At 33.1% G+C, this 23,069-nt stretch overlaps 1 protein-coding gene across 2 annotated transcripts in view; it reads right to left on the reverse strand.

Annotated features, from left to right (window-relative positions):
• The window catches only part of LOC110113067 (ubiquitin-conjugating enzyme E2-17 kDa), a 58,729-nt gene that overhangs the window by 17,171 nt on the left and 18,489 nt on the right, over positions 1–23,069 (reverse strand). For both annotated transcript variants that reach the window (XM_020845488.2, XM_020845489.2), the window contains exon 3: positions 8,158–8,285. In XM_020845488.2, coding sequence (XP_020701147.1) covers positions 8,158–8,285 — 128 coding nt within the window. The remainder of the gene's footprint in view (positions 1–8,157; positions 8,286–23,069) is intronic.

Below are 23,069 nucleotides of genomic sequence, written 5' to 3' on the forward strand. Positions count from 1 at the left end.
TCGGCCAAATCCATTAAATCTGCCGAACTACAAAGAGAAGGGAAGGAGAGATCTAATTAGTTTTAGTTAATTATTTTTATTATAATTATTTTAACTAATTATATTTATCATAATTAATTAGATTTAATTTTAATTAAATGATTTTAATTAATTTTAATTAAAAATAATTAATCGATAATAATTAATAATAATTAAATTATAATTAATTAATTAAACATAATTATAATTAATTAAAATAATTATAAATAAATATTATTATATTTTATTATTATATATATTTTTTGGAACCTCTCGGTCCGGTGGATTTGTGGGATTTGGCTGTGGAAGCTCGCGTGAAGGGAGAAAGTTACCTACACAGCTGCGAGCTCCTGTTCTTGCGCCCGATCAACATGTTGTAACTTCCGATTCTACCGGAGGGGAGAGTCGTCGAAGGAGCAAAGTCGGACAGCCAGGAAGGAGCCGAAGAAATGCATGGAAGGGAGAAAGTTATCTTCACAGCCGAGCGAGCTCCCGAGTTGCTTCCGATCAAACTGTCATAACTTCCGGATCCGACCGGAAGGGATGGCGTCGTCGGAGGGAGCAAGTTCGAACATCACCGGAGGAGTTGGAAGAGCCACGCGAAAGGGAGAAGCTTATCTTCACAGCCGGCGAGCTCCAGCTCTGCTTCCAATCAAACAGTCGCAGCTTCCGATCCGTCCAGGAAGAAGACAGAGAGGGAGATGTCGGAGAAGAGGGAATTCGCGTGAGAGAGATCGGAGAGTGAGGAAGAGGTCGAAGGCCTCATCCCTTCAGCCATTTAACGATGCGAGCTCATCGTGCGAGCGACGTGGGGGATGCGACGTCGGGCGTGGCTTCGACGTGCGAACGACGTGCGATGGCAGAGGGCAGGTAGGGAGTTTGATTTTTGATTTTTTTTTTATTACATAGCAGGTCAACAGATAGTCTATGCAATAGTATGATACAAAGAATTCTTTCCTGCACGGGGATCTTAAAGAATTTAATATGAATCTAGCTATGTTGCACCGATACACCTATTTATGAAAGCGTGTTGTATTCAATACACTGATACACGGATACGCCTGCGATACGACACCAATACATGTCAGATACAGCTTTGTCGTATTCAATTAAAATACTATTTAATTTCAAAAGGACATGCATATCCGATACGCGTGTCCGTTGAAAAAAAAAATTCCGAAAAAAAAGACCCGTCGTATTTACTTCCGTGACTGCGAGCGAGGTTCTCTCATTTCCAAGATGGATTTGAGTCTCTTAATGATATAGGAATATTAGAATTTGCTAATCTTTCACTTGATGAGCCTGAATTATGATATTTATTGAAGATGATATAGAAGTTCAAAAACAAGCCATTGAAGAAGCTAATCATATCATTCCTTCTATTGAATAGTTGAAACTTCAGTTGCTAGACAGTTTATGTTTATGATTTTGTTGTTGTACTAGACATTTAATGCTTACTTTTATTTTGATATTATAAGCTACAAGGCTACAAATGATGTTACTTTCATTTTTTTGTAATTTCAAATATTATGCTTTGATTGCTTTCTTAATTTTAATGCGTTATTTATAAATTATAATGTTATGTTCGTGCTGTACCCGTATCCATATTTTTAAGAATTGATATGTCTCGTATCCATATCGTGTCGTATCTGTGTTTTCATATCTGTATCAGTGCAACATAAGAATCCAGTTAAAGAATTTTATATGAATCCACTACTTGAATTCGATAGTTCTTTCATAAAAAACAAAGTTCACAATTAAAAAAAAATACCCTATATGACCTTAAAGGAAAAAAAAATTATTGAGAGTGTGATTTGACAGGTTTACAAAAGCCATGATTGTGGCAAGATACAAACAAAAAGCAAGGAGATCATATCCTCTTCATAAAATACTCCACTGGTGGCAAAATCTCAATTCACATTGCATATACTGACGACATAATTATTACAGGTGAAAACAAAAGAAAAAACAACTCTTTCAAGAAAGAAACTTAGCGAAAATTTTGAGATCCAATAATTGGGAAAACTCAAATTTTTTTTTAAGAAAAAAAGTTAATCAAAATAAAAAATCATTCATCTCTCAACAAAAATATATCTTGGATCTACTGCAATAAACAAAAATGACTAATTATAAATATTATGAAACCCCAATTAAATCAAATTAAAATGGGAGATTAATGAACAAGAAAGAAAAAATAGGCATGAAGTAATATAAAAATTTAGTTAAAAATGATATATCTATCTCACACCCATCCAGACATCGCATTTACATTGAATCTCATCAATCAATTCAGGGACAAACCCAAAGAGTTTCAACTTTAACCTACTTAAAGAACCCTTAGGTATCTTAAATCAAGTTATGAAAAAAATTCCTCTACACCAAGCAAGATACTTCACAAATTGAAGGGTATAATAATACATAATATGCAAGATCACTAATAGATAGAATATCCACCAGTGGATAATACACATTTTTGGAAAGAAATCACATAACATGGAGCAAGAAACGTAATGTTTAAAGATATAGCATTGAATTTGAATTTAAAGCTATTGCCCAAGAAATTAGCAAACTTCTATGAATCAAAATCATTTTGAAATATTTAAAAATCAAATGGGAATGACTAATGAAGATATATTATAACAATATATCTACCATTACCATTTCTCATAATTCAATAGAACATAATCTTACCAAGCACGTGGTGGTTGATAGATATTTCATTAAAGAAAAACATAAAAAGTGGGTTGATCTAGACTTTGTATGTGTCAATAGCAATGTTTAAAATTGCATAATCGGGTATTGAGGCATTTTCGTTCAGGAGGCGAGGCGTAAGCCTCAAGGCGTTTTGAGGCGTAAGCCTCAAAATCAAAAGATTGTGTAAACATAAAATGATAAATTTTTTATATACTAATGAATAAATAATATATAAAACATAAAAATGCACAAGATATGAAGTGAAATAAAAAATATCCCAATAATAAGAAACATGAAATATAGTTCAACTCAAACTCTAACTTTCCCAAATCACAATATTCTTTTCATTGACATATAATTCCAAAAATAAATAACAATGACATACCACATAAGAATTCATAAGTCATCAGCATTGTCATTACTAAGGGGGTCTTCATTTGAATCAACATAATGATGAACTGTTCTCTCCCCTTCCTCCTCTCCTATAGAGTCTAATGTCTCCCAATCAGCTCCTTACTCAATATCAGTTATCTTCCTCTTCCCTAAATATTTTTTAACAATATCAAAATAAATAATAGTGTAATATATTAATAAAAGTCTAAGAAAATTATATTATTTATATACATTTTTTTATTTGTTCTTGAGTTGTGGTGAATGTAGGTGCTTTATGATCATCAAAGAAATCAACATTTAAAATATTCATCTTATAATTCAGACGACATCATTTCAACTTCATCATCTACAAACCACTCATCATCAGATGTCACATCCTCGCAAAGCAAAGAGTCTTCATCATCCATTAATCCTTTTTTCTTCAAATTCCTGTCTATGAGTCTCCTATTGTACATAATGTACACCAGCGAATTCATCCTTAATGTGGACAAATGATTTCTCCTCTTTGTATGCACTTGGTTGTGATACTTCATTTTCTTTCACAGCTAGATGAAGAGCAAGTCAAGCTCAAAACTTTCACAGCAAAACACTGTAATTCTAGAGTCCCATCACCAAACGGAATCCACCACTCAACTAAGATTTACATAAGGGAGTTTAATTAGTGCTCAAAGAACAACTTTTATATAAATGTTTAAAACATTAAATGAAATTACTTTAAGATCGTTTGACAATTGTACCATTTGCTTGTTGTAATCCAAAAAAGCCTTCTTTGTTCCTAAAAGGTACCAATTGCATGTTAGCATTTGATCTTTCAGTTGCATCACTTATCAGCCGATCCATCCAATGATACAATTCCAACTTTATTTAAAAGTTTGTAGACTTGTTCTCTGCATATTGATACTGAAGGTTTAAGTAATAGTCTACTGCATACAAGTGTTGGTGAACATATAGCTCCTACCTATCATCAATAATATTTAAAATTTCCCGAAAGCTTCCCTCTTCGCATCATAAGTTGCAAGCAATCATCTCTTTAGCTTCATCAATAGCATCGTAGATGAAACCCATTGCAGGATTCTTCACTGCATCCACCATCCTTAAAATTTAAACCAAAGATCAAGTGGTTGTAATGACGTACAAGATATTTTGTCAAAATCTGTCATTTGAAACAATCTTTCTAATCTTTTTTCCCTCAGTCTTTTTCGCTCAAGCACAACTTAATCACTATGTGGATGTAAATATACACTCTAAAGGTTGCCTAGCATCCAACATATTCTCTAATGTCAAGTAAGCAGTGACAGATCTTGTTGTTTCTGGCCTTATAATTCCTTTCTTTGAAAATTTCCTTAATGGAGCAAGAACTCAAGAGTGCAATCAGATCTATGCAATATGCAGCACATAGAGTCTAGTACAGATGTTTCCACTTCTCCATAATTTTTTTCCCTACAGCCTTGTAAGCACTTGTATTATCTGTAACCACTTGTACAACCAACTGTTCTCCAACCTTCTCAACAATGCTATCTAATAATCTAAATATGAACTCAGCATCTTTTGACCTGGTGAGATGTTTCAACTGACCTTAAAAAGACAGCACCATAATGATTATTAAAAAAGATGTTGATCAAACTTCTATGTTTTATATCAGATCACTCATCTAACATAATTGTTACACCTGTTTGACCCAAGTACTCTTAATTTCTTTAATGCTTTTATCAGTGTTATCCAACTCCTTCAGAATCTTTGTTCTAAAATCATACATGGTTGGAGGTTTGAACCCTCTCAAATGCTTTAACTGAACAAATCATATTGTAATAGGTAGGTGATGTTGTAACATTAAATGTAATTGCATTTTCAAAGAAGAATCTATCTATATCCTTACACACTCTTTTTCGTGCCTCCCTTGCATTCTCTGGGGACATCTTCTGTGTAGTAGAAGTTCTATCATCTAGTGTTTGCACCATATAATGATACATGGGACCTCTAGCACCCCTAGTTGAAATGAGCTTCATTTAAGAAAATGAACCCCTGACGCTACGCTCACTCCCGCAATATGAGCCAACATCAACTCTGTCCTCAAACTACTTCTATGCAAGATGTTTTGACATGGTAGACTTATTCATGTATGACTTTATCTCCTCCCTTACAATATCAGGCACTTTGGAGCATGGTGCAACATTCTTGTGAGATCCTGAAAGGTGATCCTTCATTCTAGTCACACCACCCTTCACAACTTTGTCACAATAATAATATTTTAGATATACATATGTTTTATCACTACCTCCTACATCCACCTGAGTGCTATGTTTCCATGTTAGATCCTTTCTATGACTTGATGTAGCTTTATCCTTACTTTTAATCATCCTTTATGAGAAGAATATAAAATAGAATATCAAAACATCAAGTCACTATAAAAAAACAACCTAATTTATACACATATATATTGAGCATCTTATAGACTTATACTTTTTATTATGCATGCCTAAACCGCATGTCCACATAAACATAAGTCTAACAAAAAGAGATCTAAATATTACATTAAAAAAAGCCCTATCATCTCATTTTCTTACACTATTAATGGCAACCATTCAATCAAATGACATTGAAAAATGTATACAAAAAATTTTTGTATCATAAAAGATCAAAATATTCTTTGTGCATAACTTACATTCATATTACATGTAGTACACCTCTCCTACTAAAATTTTCGGCATTAATTTATACACATCTATTAATCATCTTATACTTTTTATTATGCATGCCTAAACCACATGTCCACATAAATATAAGTCTAAATATTACATAAATAAAAAAGTCCCTATCATTTTCATTTTGTTACACTATCAATGGCAACCATTCAATCAAATGACATTGAAAATTGTATGTATAAAACAAAGCAAGATTGCATAAAATTTAAAAGAAAAAAATTTCGCCAAAAATGAATGAAAATCAAAGGAAGATGTCGATAAATGCGATGGTATAATAAAAAAAATCACATTTGAGTGCAAAGAAGAAGAGGAAGTAAAGCTATTTTACCTTTGTCAAAAAACCCTAAACTCCAACCATGAAGAAGAAGAGCTTTCAGCGGTCGATCGAAGGAGACTCCAGGCCAACTCGCAGTAGAAGAGAACTCCAAGTAAGAGGCGAAGAGCAACTCTCAGTGGAAGGAAGCCAACGCCGGTCGAATGGAACGAAGAGGGGAAAATGTCGCTCGAAGAATGAGAAGAAACCCTCGATTCGGAAATGATGGAAGACACGAGGGAGGGGTCGAACTAAATAGATAATTATTAGGTTAGGTTTTAATTTTTTTTTTAATTTTAAGAGGTGGACGCCTCTAAAACTTGAGGCAAGGCGTACGCCTCATTTCCTGCTCTCATTGTGTAGGCTTTAAGGCTTAAAAGAACTCAATTGCACTGAGGCGCGCTTTGAGGCGCACCACTTATTGTGCATTTTAAATCATGTTTAATAGGGAATCATGTTGCAGATATTCTTACCAAATGACTACAATCCCACATTCAAAAATATTATAAGTAAACTTGAAATTGTATATTTATATTATTCAATTCAAGAAGAAGTGATGAGGAATCATGAGATCCACAAGTCAAAAAATTTTTGTAGGGATCCTTGAGCACACTTATTAAGGACTATGATGTACCAACACTTCTCCTCAATGAGATATGCAGTGTCAAATACATATCAAACACGCATCAGACATGCCTCCGATATGTATCGGATACACTGATAACATGTCCGACAAAAAAAATATTAAAAATAAGTAGGGCACTAATCTTAAATATTTTATGAAAATTTTTTACTATAATTTCTTATATTTCAAATTCTCATTTATTTAAAAATAAAACTTAATATTTTTATTTCCTCTCAACAACCCCAAATCAATTGCTCGCACTCAATAGCCCATTCCCCAAACATAACATTTTTCATTTTTATTTTCAGATCGGAGTTAGGGTTTCACAACAATGTCTGATATCATCGAAACATAATCACAGCCCCACGTTGTCTCGACATCTCATATTTGATCAACATCATCTCAACATAGACGATCGATGTTGTCTCGGCATCGACACTCAATACTCTTGGCATCCTAATATTAATCATTTTAAACACAAATCTTAGTTAAATGATTTATTATTTCTCACATATTCTTAATAGTTTGCTTAATTTCTATAAAATAATTTTAAAATATAAAAATTATAATACCATGTCCAAGCCATGTTTGTGTCCTATATTTTTAATAATTGACATGTCCCGTATCCATGCATATCTGTGTATGTGTCATGCCTGTGTCTTTGCATCATAGATTAAGAGTTTTAACTACTAGAACGATCCACTTATGGCCCCTAGAGTAAAATCCATGTGCCTCTTCATATTTTAGCTGTCGACCCCTTCAGGGTTTTTTTTTCTTTTTTTAATGGCTTTTATTTATTTCCATTATTATCTTTTTAAGAAGCCTATACATACATTCACTGTATACAAAATCAAGCAATATAATTTTGGTATTTTCTACTTTTTTACACTAAGCACTCATATTAGATGGTAGAAGAGTAGGCACATAATCACTAAAAATAAAGATAACTGTAACAAAACAACTCAAGCGGGAAACCACAAAAGATTATGCGACACAAAACAGTGCCACAGGAGAAATAGGACGCCATCAACTGCGATCTAGCACGCTGACCACCAATGAAACCAGAGGGCATAAGCAATTTTTTGTGTTGAAGATACCAGAAAAACCATTTCCATTGATTTAAATTCCCAAATATTGCTGAGCAAAAGGCAAATTACAATCACATTAATACAACCACTTTAAATTCAAGGATAAAATTATCTAAATTGAAATTTAATTAATCAAATTTCCATCCAAGCAAACACAAGAAATCAAAGTTAGGTTATGATAATACACAGATTAGGTAACTTCAAATGGTTAAATTGCATAGCAGAATACATGATGACATACATAAACAGAAGAAGCCTTAAAAATATTGCAGCTTAAAGAAGCTTTACGTAGATCTTTGCCGAAGAATCAAATCTAAGGCATACCTTTGGTGGTTTAAAGGGATAATCTGGAGGAAAATGGATGGTGACTAGAAATACTCCTCCAGCATATGGGCTGTCAGGTGGACCCATTATTGTTGCTTGCCAATGAAACATATCCTCAGCTACTGGACCTGTACAAGAAAATGGCAATAAAGCATTTGTATTGGAACATTTAGAAGATTTATGTTTAAGCCCAACAGTTAGTTACGCTCATCATAAAAAAAGGGTTGTCAAGGCACAGTCCTATCAAAGCAAATTAAAAAAAAAAAAAAAAGTCTTCAGAATAAAGAGGACAATGAGTGGGTACAAATAGAATAGTACTTCACAAACTTGAGCTATTGTCTAACATGATTCACGCCCAACTGACAAACTCAATACAGAGACGTCTGTTTCTGAAAACTATAATTTCGTACACCCCCATTCCCAGAATATTTTATGGGATTGCAATTTTGCATTCCGATCATCACAAATCTTGGTGCAATATCTGGGTCACAAAGAGCTTGAGACCTAAAGCATCAATCCCTACAAATTCTTTCAAGGACTAAATAGACTCCAAATTTTGCAATTTTACCGTAAAAATTTACCATGTGCCGCAAAGATTCCAATGATCCCAAAATTGCCAAAATTCATGCACGTTTGGGCCTTGGATAGCCCAAATTAGACTAATACGGGCTGGTCTAGGAGGAAGAAGTAGAAGGGGCCAATCGACCCCCTTCTCCTTCCTAGGTCCAGTTGGTGGAAGGAAAGAGGGTCGAGGAGGGAGGCAGCAGGGTAGAGGGGGTTGCAATTCATCCAAGTAGATATGGACTATACAGACCTTCAATTCTCGATCCATTGGTGGCATTGGATTGCTCTCAAAAAGATAGAACATTTAAAGTGCAAAAATGACAATCTATCATCAGCATTCTATAATAATTTTAAATTTGAATTTGACATCTTTCTGAACTAGCAACGACTTCTACAGAGCTCTGCTTCATGAGTCATGTGCCTCATTAGATTATTCTTGAAGAGATAAGACATTTTGGTGCTAAGATCACAACATATTAATACAAATTTTTGGTGGCCCTAAATTAGAACTAGAAACATACCTAAAATTGTTCTGGTAAATCTGATAGTTGGAATTTTGATCTCTTAAATGTAGAGGACTTAAAAATGGTGAATTTCATTCTTTGATCGGAGAAATAGTTGATAGTGGCAGCCACCGACCTCTAACCAGCCACTCGTTAGGTGGCCCTAAGACAATCTTCTAGACACCATCTCTACCAAAGGATGAGATTTGGACCATATGATGATAGCGCCAGTTTAGTACATTAAAATTAAAAAATGCTAAAAAGCTCTTTCTAAATTCTATAAATATGTCCTAGATTTAAACATTTTAGACAATTGAAACCAAGTTTAAATTCTCATAACATGGAAAATTTCAAACCTGTAATATTAGTTGGATTGCTAAAAGATCATTCATTCTCGAATCTTTCCTGACCTATCATATCTAAGTTGTCCCACCCTCTCTCCTTATACGAAAAGGACCCCAACTAACTTCAATTGCTCGCCAACTTATGATCACCTTATTCTACTTCCCACTAGGAGGTTGACTAACTCAATCGACACAATCACTCATCGACTATATGTCACTCCATTTTCTCCATTCCTTCAAGACAAGGAATAAATTTCTTTCATTTAGCACCATGATCACTAGTAGCTCTAGAATCTTTTAGTGACACCACAAGAGACATTCACCACAATTCAAGCACTTCAAATTGTATTGATAAATAAATTTATTTTAATCCATTTCAACCAAGTTAGTCCCTCTGATTTTTTCTCCCCTTTTGAGTCTTCAAGTAAAAAATATTTTCTAATATGTGTTGCATGGCGTTTTCATATTGTATTTCGAATATTTACTCAAAGCAAACACAAGAAATTCTCTCTTATTGTTGTGATATTGTAACATGAAATAATATTAAAATCAACAACACTCCTAAACATCATAGACAGGTTTAGTAGACCTTCAGAAGTACCTTCCACTAAGAGGACATATTAATGATCAACCACAAGAAAATTAGCATCAACAAATAAATCTTGTTCTACAGCTGATTAGATTAATCATAACTGCAACAATAAAGAGCCACAACACTACTGAAAAACAATACGAAATCATGAGTTCTAACAATATCTCTTCCCTTTATATTTTTCAGTCCAATAACTTTACAGCTTTAAGGTTTTTTATGTAATATCCAAATTCCTTAAGGTAGTGTGCGAACTAAGCTCAATTTAATTATACCCCAATTTTGTTTCTACTTTTATCATAGAATATTTATATCATATTTTATAAAATTCTATAAATTGTTAGGATCTTTTTATAATACACACACACACACAAAATTCCTAAGGTAATTTAATTTCAGTATAACCAAAATTCCTAAGTTAAATTCTTAATATTTCTGCACCAGTGAAATTTTGTCCTAAAGCATTAATAGCAAACTCCACTAATCTCAAGCATGCAGCAATTGAAATAATGATGTGCGGTGATGATTTAAACTATTGGAAGAAGTGGACTAAGTGGAATTGTTTAATTTCTCATGTCATTGTTAAACCATACTCTATTACCTGGTGGGAGCTCTCGGGTATATCATTTAGAGCCGAAACTTTTGGTGGCATGAAGGGAAGGCTGGCCGGGTACTGGAAGGAGGAAAATTGGGTGATATAGAGGGTTTTGACAGGGAAGTTTTGATGAGGACATCCGACCTTGGAGAGTACCAGAGGCATGGCCAACGGTCTATGACCACAACCACACCACTTTATTTTTTATTATCATTGTATTAGAATAATTTATTTTTGTCATTATTGCATTTTTCATTTATACCCTCACTTAAGGGCCTAGTCCTGTGTAGGCATGTTGGTCTTTTATTCTCATTCATTGTATGAGGCTATTTAAAAGCCACTTCCTCCACTTCTGAGGTTAATGATGATTATTACAAGAAATTTCTGCGCTTGTGTGTTTTCAGAGAGCTTCAGAGTTCTTGGAGAGATTGAAGTCCCTAAGTGAGGGCATCGCAAAACCCACCAACCGTAGGAAGCATCCGGGTTCGTGATCGATTTCCTCTTTTTCCTTCCTTCTCTCTTCCCCACAAATGGCTACGTATTGTACGAAGTTACATTCGTACAGACGACGTCCAGAGTACGAAATGGCTACATATCAGTTCGTCCCGAACAAACTCAAATTTTTTTGAACTGATTGTACTGTGCGATCATAGGTTCGTACAGACGACGTCAAGAGTACAAAATGGGTGCGTACCAGTTCGTCCATACGAACAAGAAATTTTTTTTGAACTATTCGTACAGTACGATCTTAGGTTCGTACAGACAACGTCCAAAGTATGAAATGGACTCGTCCATTTTCGTACCAAACGAAGCATGATTTTGGTAAAACAGATCATACTGTACAATATTAAGTTTGTACAGTACGCTATCCATAGTACGAAATCGGTTCGTACAAAATCGTATCAGACGAATTGGCTCAATTTTGAACTAATTGTACTGTACGATGTAAGTTCATACATACGCAAACTAGAGTATGAAATCAGTTCATACAGGATCATAAGAGCATTTTTTTTAAATGATCATACGTACAATGTGCAATTGTACTGTATGATCTGTGACGGTCAAATTGAAACTTTTAGTTTTCTGGACAATTTTTCATGTCATTCATATTTAAGGTCCTAAAAACTGACTGATAAAGAACTCCTACGAATTCCTACTGCAAATTTCTTTTAAGAGTGCACTTGAAGAGTGTTTGGAAGAGTTTCTTGTGATTGGAGAGAGAGATTTCTTAAGAGGGGATTTACAAGGTTGCCCAACGGTGAGTATCTCTTGCTTGTTTTTCAAAATTCTTCCCTAAATTCTTGAACTCTTGGAAGAAGATTTTCAAAGGAGCGTTGGTACTCTGCCGACACCAAGAGGGTATGAAAGGACGACGGTACTCTACAGATATCCGGAAAGTGTGAAAGGACGACGATACTCTACCGACACTAGGAGGGTGTGAAAGGACGATAGTTCACAACCAACACCAGGAGAGTGTCAAAGGACACTGATTCTCAGTCGTCACCAGGAGGGTGAAAAAGGAAAACGCTACTTTGCAGCACCGGGGATTGGTGGAAGAGAGATTAATTGTAAGGGCTTCTCCTCCTTGCTGTAAGAGCAAAAAAAGAATTACTTTTGTATAGTGCAATACCTAAAGTGGGAGTCTTCAGGGAGTGGAAGTAGGTCTTGTTGGACCGAACCACTATAAATTTCTGTGTTTTTCTACATTTACTTTTTACAATTTTTACTTTTCTGCACTTTTAATTTTGTGGTTAAAAATTTGTTTTTCGAAAAAATTTATTGTGCTTAAAATCATAAAATAATTTTCTATAATTTACCAAGAGATTTTTTAAATTACCAATTCATTGGAGCAATTGCTTTAGGTCTAACGACCTATTCAGACTTACAAGTGGTATCAATGTCTTCTTTCGAAAATTAAAGTTTAGACAGCTTTTTGAAAATGATCATAACTATTTTGAAAATTGTAACACACCCGAAGGATATTCGATCACTAGACCCTCATTGTTTGATAACATCCCTTTTAATTTTTGAAAAACACGTATGTCTACTTTTCTTCAATCGCTTGACTATCGCAAGTGGATTTTAGTACAGGAAGGCTACACTAGATTAACTAGACTTATAGATGACATTTTAACTTAAATACCATTTATTAACTGGACTATAGAAGAAAACGACTTAGTTAAATGCTAAATGTTTAAACAGTTTTTTCTGTGCACTTAAATCTGAAAACTATATGCGAGTATCAACTTGTAAAACTGAAAAAAAAAATTGGGATAGGCTTTGCATTACATATGAAGAAACTAATGAGATGAAACAATCTAGATTGAACATTCTAATACACGATTATGAACTGTTTCATATGAAACCGAATGAATCAATCACTGACTTAAATACTCGTTTCATACAAATAGTCATCTCATTACATGCTTTAGGTGGGGAACTAACGAATGCTTAAAAAGTAAATAAACTCTTAGTTGTTTGCCAACTACTTATGTTGCAAAAAGATAACAGGTATAACGGAATCAAAAGTCTTAAATGTTTATTCTATTGGCAATCTTCTTGGATCACTAATTGCTTATGAGCAAGGAATGACATAAAGACAGATTGATGCATGTGAGAAGCAAAAGGAGAAAAATATTGCGTTGAAAGTGGATGACTTGGATAGTGATCAGTCTCAGCCTGAGGATGAAAATGATATTTCCTTAATGACAAGGCAATTCATAAGTTTTCTTAAGAGGAAGCAAAGGAGACGTTAGTTAGCAGTAAAATAAGGGTAAGTTTTACAAAAATGCTTAAGGCTTCTAATGATATAATTTGTTATGAATACAGGAAACTTGGACACATCAAATCTGAATGCCCGAACCTTAAAGCTAATCCTTTCAAGGAGAAGGTCGAGAAGAAAAGCAATGTAAGGAAGGGCAAGAAGAAATTGCATAGAGCATTTTGGGCGGATTCAGCTTCAAATTCTTCAGAAACAAAAATAGAGGAGGATGTCACCAACTTGTGTTTGATGGCTGACAAGCTTGATCAGTCAAATCACGAGGAGGTATGTGACTTAACCTACGATGAATTGTTTTAAGTTTTTGAAAAAATTCATATTGCCTTTGGAAACTCAAAAAGATGCATGCTAGGTTTAATATAAAATTTTTAGAATTACAAAAAGAGCATGAAATCTTTAGGAATGATCAAGCATTGATTGATAGCAAGCACATGAAATTATTGGATGAGTTTGATGATTTGAACAAAAAGCATGAATTATTGAAATCATCACACACTGAACTTGTAAATGATTCTAAAACATTTAAGTATGAATCTAATATGGATGAATTTGATAGTAGAGAGTACTATTTGAAAGTTGACAATGTTGTTTTAGAAAGTTTTAACTCATATTTTAGAGAGAATAAAAACTCATGAAAAAAATAGGATACCCCAACACTTAAAGATTTTCTAATCTTAATAAGAAGAATAAAATTTTAAAACCTAGGAACAGACAATATAACTCATATATATTGATAAATCCTTTTTTTGGAGTGAAATATTTTTCTTGTGGATTGATTGGGCATATTTATCACACTTATATTATTCATAGTAAATCATATCTTGTGTGGAGACCTAAGATGCATAAAACAAATCATATCAAACATACATCTATATTATTTTTGTCAAGAAGAGAACTCAAATTTATTTGGGTTCCCAAGTCTAACATTTGATTACCTTTTTGAAACGCTCTCATACAAGACCTCGTGAGAGCATTTAGTACCTGCACAGTGGATGTTCAAAGCACATGACTAGAAATACGACACAATTTATATCGCTAGAAGCCAAGAATAAAGGCAAGGTTATACTAGAAGACAATATCAATAGGAAAGTGGTAGGCACATATATGATTGAAAATTTGAATAATTTTTTATTAAAAATGTCTTATTAGTAAAATGATTAAAGCATAGCCTGTTGAGTATTAGTCAGCTATCTGATAAAGGTTATAGTGTAAAAATGTTTCCCACTAGCTGCATAATAAGCCAAAATGGAATTGATGTTTTGCATTGAATTAGAGTAAATAATATGCACATGCTTTATTTGAAATGTATTAAATCTTCTAATGTTTTTTGTCTCAAAACAATTACTGATGAATCATGATTATGGCATATGAGAGTTCATCACGCGAGCATGAAAAATCTTAGAAAAATTACTCAAAAAGAATTGGTTAAAAAATGCTCAAACTAGACTTTACTAAAGATCATCTTGTGATGCATGTCAATTAGGAAAACAGGTGAAGTCCTCATTTCATTCCATTAAGGATCTTAGAACTAGCAAACTATTAAAAATCATTCACATGGATCTTTTTGGACTGGTTAGCACGGTTAGTTTAGAAGGTAGTATTTGGATTTGTGATAATCGATAGTTTTACAATATTCATATGCGTTAAATTTTTTTTCATAAGAATAAATCATTTAAGGAATTAGAGGTTTTTTTACTTGGATTTAAAGGAAGCTAGGAAGTGAGATTTTATCAATTTAAAGTGATCATGGAGGTGAATTTGAAGTGATCATGGAGGTGAATTTGAAAAAAATTGAAAATTTTTGTAAAGAGAAAATAATTAATAATAATTTTTAGCACTTAGGACCTCTCAATAGAATGGGGTAGTAAAAAAAAAAGAACAAAATATTAATTGAAGACGCTAGAGCCATTTTGGCACAATACTCACTTCCAAAATATTTTTGGGCTGAAACGGTTAGTACAGCTTGTTATGTTCTGCATAGGATGAACATTAGATCAAAATTGAATAAGACATCCTATGAACTTCTTAAGAGTAAAACACAAAATCTTTCACATGTGCATGTTTTCGAATGAAAGGTGTTCATTCACAAAAATGGTAAAACTCCTTTAGGAAAATTTGATCCAAAATATAATGAAAGAAATTTTCTTAGATATTTCAGTTTTGCAAAATCTTTTAGAAATTTTAACTAGAGATCTTTAGAAGTTGAGGAGACCACACATATTATTTTTGATGAATCTGGCATTTTGGAAGAGCCAAGGTTGGAAGAAGATCATATTGAACATACCTCCCAATGAATTGAAATGATAAATTTAGAAGAAGATATTGGAAAAGAAAATTCTTTTCCCAGAGAATGAAGATTTTCTAAGAATCATCAAAAGGAATTGATTTTAGGTGAACCTAATGAGGGTGTTAGGATTAGGCACAGACTTAGCAAAAATTTGAACCATTCTGTCATTATATCGATGATTGAACCCACTAATATAAATAAGGTATTTTCGAATGAATTTTGAACTTTGGTCATGTAGGAAGTAATAAATTAGTTTGTAATAAATGATATTTAGGAATTGATTGAAAGGCCTAAGGATTAAAGTGTTGTTAGAAGTAAGTGTTGAAAAATAAAATGAATGATTCAAGAGTTGTGATTGGAAATAAGGTAAGATTGGTGGTCAAGGTGTATAATCAAATAGAGGGATTAAATTTAAAAAAAAATTTGCCCCTATAGCAAAACTTGAAGCAATTAAGATTTTAATAGCATTTGCATGTTTTAAAGGTTTTAAATTATATCAAATGGATTTAAGAGTATCTTTCTTAATGGGATGATACAAGAGGATGTTTATGTTGGGCAACCTCCAAGGTTTGAAAATTCTAAATTCCCTAATCATGTGTTTAAATTGAAAAAGACTTTGTATGGACTGAAACAGGTACTTATGACTTGATATGAGAGGTTAAGCACTTTCCTATTAGAGAGATCATTTGTAAAAAAAAAGTATAGAAACTACTCTTTTATTAAAAGGATAGGAGATGACATACTTATTGTTCAAATATATGTTGATAATATTTTGTTTGGATCTACAAATAAAAATTTTTGTAAAGATTTTTCAAAAATAATGAGCACTGAATTTGAGATGAGTTTAATGAGAGACTTGATTTATTATTTTTTTTTTTAGCATAAAGCAAAATGATGAAAGAATTTTTCTTAGTCAGTCGAAGTATATTAAAGACATTCTAAAAAAATATGAAATAGATAATGTTAAATCAGTGCCTACACCAATGAGTTTCTCATTGCAATTATATAAGTACCCTAAGGAAAAATCTGTTGATAAAAAAAATTAAGAAAAATAATTGGATCATTTCTTTACTTGATTGCTAGCATACTAGATATAATGTTCAGTGTTTATTTGTGTGTTGGATTTCAATCCGATCCAAAGGAATCATATTTGATAATAGTAGAAAGAATTCTGAGATATCTTTTGGGAACTAAAAAATTAGGAATTTAGTATCCTAAGCACAGCTCTTCTTTTAAAATTATTAGATATTCTGATTCATATTCTGCAGGATGTAAGGTTGATCGAAAAAGTACATCTAGAACTTGAAAATTCAAAAGAAACTCTTCAGTTTATTGGTCTAGTATGAATAAATTCAATAGCCCTATCTACTACTAAAATAGGATATATTGCCTTAGGAGTTGTGTGACACAAGTTCTTTGATTTAAAACAACAACTGATTGACTTAGGATTTTCTATTGACACAATTCCGATTTTCTATAATAATACTAGTATCATATGCATTTTAAAGAATCTTATTAAATATTTTAGAACCAAGCATATAGACATAAAACATTAATTCATTAGAGATCATGTCGCTAATAAAGAATTTGAATTGCATCATGTTGTTATGGAAAATCAAATTGCAGACATTTTCAAAAAACCATTGAGTTTTGACGCGTTTAGTACTTTAAGGACCAAATGAGGTGTGATCGATCTTAATGCTTAAATTAAATTCTACAAACTTGATTTGTTGAGGAATTGTATGTTTGTTTATTTTCTTATATTGATTGTAAGAGTTTGTTTGTTTTTTGTTTTTGGTTTGTTTGTTTCTTGATTATTTACTTTTTTGTTAGTTTTGTGATTGCTTTGTTTTTTAATTTTACTGGAAGTCACTTTGTTTGAAGAGTTTTTCTATTTATTATGTCTTACTTTTTAAGTATTTTTTTCGTACTGTATGAAATTTTTTCGTACTTTACAAATTATGTAGCATTTACATGATAGGTTTCTGAGTTGAGCACACGAAACTTAGTTTTTCATAGGGTTTCGTACTATACGATGCGTCATCATACTGTACGACGTGTTGATTCGTCTGTACGAGTGGGGATGGTTTTCCAGTGAAGTTCAGTTATTGACTACATATTTTACATACAAAATCGCATTTCGTCTGTACGATCATGTTGTCAGTTTATGTTGGGGACAAACCTAACCGTCATTAGATGATATTTCATATTCTGATCATCCCGGACGAACACATGTTCGTCTATATGATTGTATGGTCAAAAAGTCTGTATGAAAGAACACCTCGAAATGGCGTTTTACGAAAAGCCGTTTCATTTTTTATCGTATCCGTTTGTATGTTCAAAATTATTTTCGTCCTATACGATTTTAAAATCGTACGTACGATTCACATTTCATATTGTACGATATGTCATTGTTCTGTAAATAGAAGAGTCTTTGGATACGTTTTTCATCACTTTCTCTTTCGTTTCCAATCCTTCTTGAGTCCTAATCTTAGAAATAGCAACCAGTAGCAAACGACCCCTCATTTGTAAGGGATCTTCCTCTAGAACTCATAGGGATGACAATTTTCTGTCTAAAGAGAATGAGGATGCTTTCTATAGGTATTTTGTTGCAAAAATTACCCCTTTCAGTCTCCTCATTCAGAATGATATCCATTTCTCTGTCATGACCCTATTTGCCTCAACCTAGTTTTCGTTTATCCTGACTCTAATCTATGCCTACCATAAAGAGACATTCCAAACTTTTCTGGCTAATATGAAGGTAAATCAAGAGCATACTAGGATTACCTCTTATGTTTGCAAGCAACGAGTAGAAATCACAAAGGAAGACTTAAGCAACTTCCTCCACCTAAGAACTCAAGAAATTAAAACACACACCATAACCTCTATAGCAGACTTTGATTGATCAGAAATAAATCAAACTCTTATAGGTGTTGTCCAAGTGAGTCATTTGTCTCGTGTTTACACTCTCAATCAAAATGCTCGAATTATCCAGCACGTTTTGAGAACCTCAATTATTCCAAAAGCTGGTGATCGCATAAACATGACTCCTCTTTTGTTCATAGTCACTTATTTGATAATGATTGATAAACCATTTGATAAAGCTTAACTTATCATGGATTATATTTACAAACTTTCCGATATTAGACTTCCCCATAATAAGAGAGAAAAATGTGACTTTAGGACATCTAGTTGCATATATATTAGAAAAGAAGTACAATCTTATACATCATGATCCTCCCATTGAACTCCCTATTTACTTTACTAATACCTCTTTTCAGGCACTTTTTGGGCGGGATCAAAGTTCTGAGGAAGGAGAGCTCCTACTCCAGTACCAGCACCTGCACCTAGACCCAATCAGGATTTCTACCAAAAAATGGTCTAGCGCTTTGATAGAATGGAAACTTATTTTGATCAACGCTTCGATCAAATTAAGAATCACCTGAGTCAACAGGATGCTATATATAATGAAGACATGGGTTGGATCCAAGCGCAGTTTGACTCGATGAACATGAATTTAGCTACGATCAATAGTTATTTTTCAATGTTCAACCAACAACCTCCTCCAGATCAAGACCCTTCTGATTATTAGTTGTACTTCTGTGCTATTGTTACTGATGACTTTGTGTTTATTCTTGAGATGTATTCCTATGATTTTAGTGATTTTGAGTGTTAGTGTCTTCATAAGTTGTTTTTGTATTTTTGAAATAATGTGATAAAAAATGAAAATGGTGGTTGTATGTATTTTGAATGATCAATGAAATGATAAAATATTTTATTGACGTGCATTGAATTTCATTTCTTGAAATGTCAATTTTTTCTTCAATAAAATCATTTATGGTTGATCTCTTGAATGAAATTTTAAATTATTTTGTTCACCAAATTAATTTCCTTGCAAAAATTTAATCATTCAAAATTTAAATTAAATTTATAACTGAATGTAGATAAGAAGATCAACTTTATGTTTGTATAGACATGTATTATTTTGAAATAATTGTTACAAAATAGATGTCTTATTTATTTTTATTTTCTTTTTCAATGTGTTTATTTTTGTTATTAGTAGAATTTTAATTAAGATTACTTATATTGGAAAGATCGAAAAAGTAAAAAAAAAATGCACAAAGCCTGCAAAAATAGAAAAGATGCGCAATTATTTGTAAAGTGAAAAGATGCACAAAATTAGCCCAAATAAAAAAGATGCACAAAGTGTGCCATAAATATTTGAAAAGATGCGCAATAACACCAATTGAAAAATTCATATTGTTTTTTCCGTTATCATTCTATCTCTAATTTAAATCTATATAATTGACAATCATAATCACTATTAAATTAGAAATTAATTAATTTTTATTTCGTCATATTTGCAATAATCATTTTTATTTAATTTGTCTAGAATGAACAGTAAACCTGGTTGACTTTTCTTATCTTAGTTGTTATTTAATTTAACTTTGAATTTTTTTTAACATTAGGAAGTTAATATTATAAGTGCAATTAATTTAAAATTTTCTTTTTTGTCAACCCTTTTGATTTATCTTTAAAAACTTTTCATTTAAAGATTTGCTTCCCTTTTATTGTTATCAAAATGGGGAGTCATAATATTGTTTGATGATTGATGTGTTTGACTGTTTGTTAGATGTATGTGTGTTGTGTGTATATATATGTGTTGCATTGTGAATGTGTATATATTTTGTTCGTGCGAGTTCGTGGTTTTGTTCGAGTTGTTTTTTTATTTTAGTGGTTGTTTCTTTTTTAATTTTTAAGTTTTTGTTTTTTTAATATTTATTGGGAACCCCTTAATTTTAGAGGGAGCTAAAGAGAAAATTTACTTTAAATGTTAACTCAAATAATAATTGTTTTGCAATCATCAAAAAAGGGAAGATTGTTGCAACTTAGTTTTCATAACTATGTTTTTTATATCATGTGTATTTTTATGATTTCAAAATCTTATTGTATTAATTACTATTTCTCCTAACATATATTAAAAAAAATTTGTTGTTTGTGTGTACTAACATGTCAGTAAAATCATACTCTAGACTGCTGAATACTTCAAGAAAGATTAGATTAGGGTTTATTATAATTGAAGCATGTAATTTTTATATTTTTCTTGAGTCTAAGAGAGTGATTGTAATTGGATAACCGTGCACACACACACTAAGGGAGTAAAAAACTTGTTTTTTTAAAAACTAATCGTATATGACGATTTAACCTGAGTGATCCTCCAAAACATAGTTGATCGAATCATGCCAGAAAAAGTTTTCAAAGTCTTATTCGTACTATACGAAGTTACATTCGTACAGACGACGTCCAGAGTATGAAATGGCTACATACCAGTTCATCCCAAACAAACTTTTTTTTTTTTTGAACTGATTGTACTGTACGATCATAGGTTCATACTGTACGATCATAGGTTCGTACTGACGATGTCCAGAGTATGAAATGGGTACGAAATAGTTCATCCATACGAACATGTAAATTTTTGTAATTGTTCGTACAGTACGATCCTAAGTTCGTACAGACGTCGTCCAGAGTACGAAATAGACTCATTTATTTTCGTACCAAACAAAGCATGATTTTGGTTAAACATATCGTACTGTACGATAATAAGTTCGTCAATATGCTATCCAGTGTACGAAATTGGTTCGTACATAATCGTTTCGTACAAATTGGTTCAATTTTGAACTAATCATACTATACAATGTCAGTTCATACATACGCCAACCAGAGTACGAAATCGGTTCGTACAGGATCGTATGAGCATTTTTTGAACTGGTCGTACATACGATGTGCGATCGTACTATACAATCTGTGACGGTCAAACTGCATTTTTTAGTTATTTGGACAGTTTTTTCGTGTCACTCGTATTAAAGGTCCTAAAAATTGACTGATAAAGAACTCCTACGAATTCCTACTGCAAATTTCTTTTGAGAGTGCACTTGGAGAATGTTTGGGAGAGTTTCTTGTGATTGGAGAGAAATTTCTTAAGAGGAAATTATGAGGGGATTCACAAGGTTGCCCAACAATGAGTATTTCTTGCTTGTTTTTCAAAATTCTTCCCCACTTTCTTGAAGACTCTTGGAAGAAGATTTTCAAAGGAGCGTCGGTACTATGTCGACACCAAGAGGGTGTAAAAGGACGATGATAATCTACCGATACCAAGAGGGTATGAAAGAACCACGGTACTCTACCGACACCAAGAGGGTGTGAAAGGATGACGATTCTCTACCGACACGAGGAGGGAGTGAAAGGACGCCGGTTCTCTGCCATCATCAGGAGGGTGAAAAAGGACGACCGTACTCTGCCGCATTGGGAATTGGTGGAAGAGAGGTTAATTGTAAGTGCTTCTCCGCCTTGTTATAGGAGCAAAAGGAGAGTTACTTTGGTATAGTGTTATACCTGAATAGGGAGTTTTCAGGGAGTAGACGTAGGTCTTATTGAACTGAACCACTATAAATTTATGTTTTTCTATATCCTTTTTTTTTCTTTTTTTTTATCTTTACTTTTTACTATTTTTATTTTTCTGCATTATTAATTGTGGTTGAAAAACTATTTTTGAAAAATTTTTATTGTGATTAAAATCATAAAACAGTTTTCTATAATTTACCAAGAGATTTTTTAAATTACCAATACACCCCTGCCCCCCCCCCCGGGCCGCATCTTGGTTAGCATTGGGACAATTGCTTTAGGTCTAACAACCTATTCAGACTTACAATCCTCCCACACCGCGTCCCAACTTTAGAAACAAGTCTCTCACCAAGGACACCCCTAGGTCCCACCTAGGAATCAAGTGCTTTCAATGCCAAGGTATGGGCATATATTCTCTAAGTGTTCTAGTCCCTACAAAGTCACTATTATTGAGGAGATCACAGAAAAAGAACCTGAACTCGAGACCAACCAGATTCACCAAGTTGAAGGTGATGGTGAATTCTTTGAGGAGGATATTGTTGTCAAGAAAATTGACACCTCTCACATCTGTGTGGTGGGATGCGCACTGTCACAACCTGTTGCCACTGATGACTAGCGTAGGACCTCAATCTTTCACACCTAAACCAAAATTAAGGATAAAAACTGCAAAGTCATAGTGGATAGTGGCAGTTGTATCAAAGCCTTTTGAGGAAATTAAGACAACTAATATAAGCCCCATTTATTTGACTTTTTGACTTCTCCAAAGTCTTTGAAGTGACCTACGATGCTTCGGGGGTCGGAATTGGAGGAGTCCTGTCCCAGGAAGGTCACCTTGTTGCTACTTTAGCG

This window comes from Dendrobium catenatum, unplaced genomic scaffold (assembly GCF_001605985.2).
Source record: "Dendrobium catenatum unplaced genomic scaffold, ASM160598v2 fragScaff_scaffold_1284, whole genome shotgun sequence".
NCBI lineage: Eukaryota > Viridiplantae > Streptophyta > Magnoliopsida > Asparagales > Orchidaceae > Dendrobium > Dendrobium catenatum.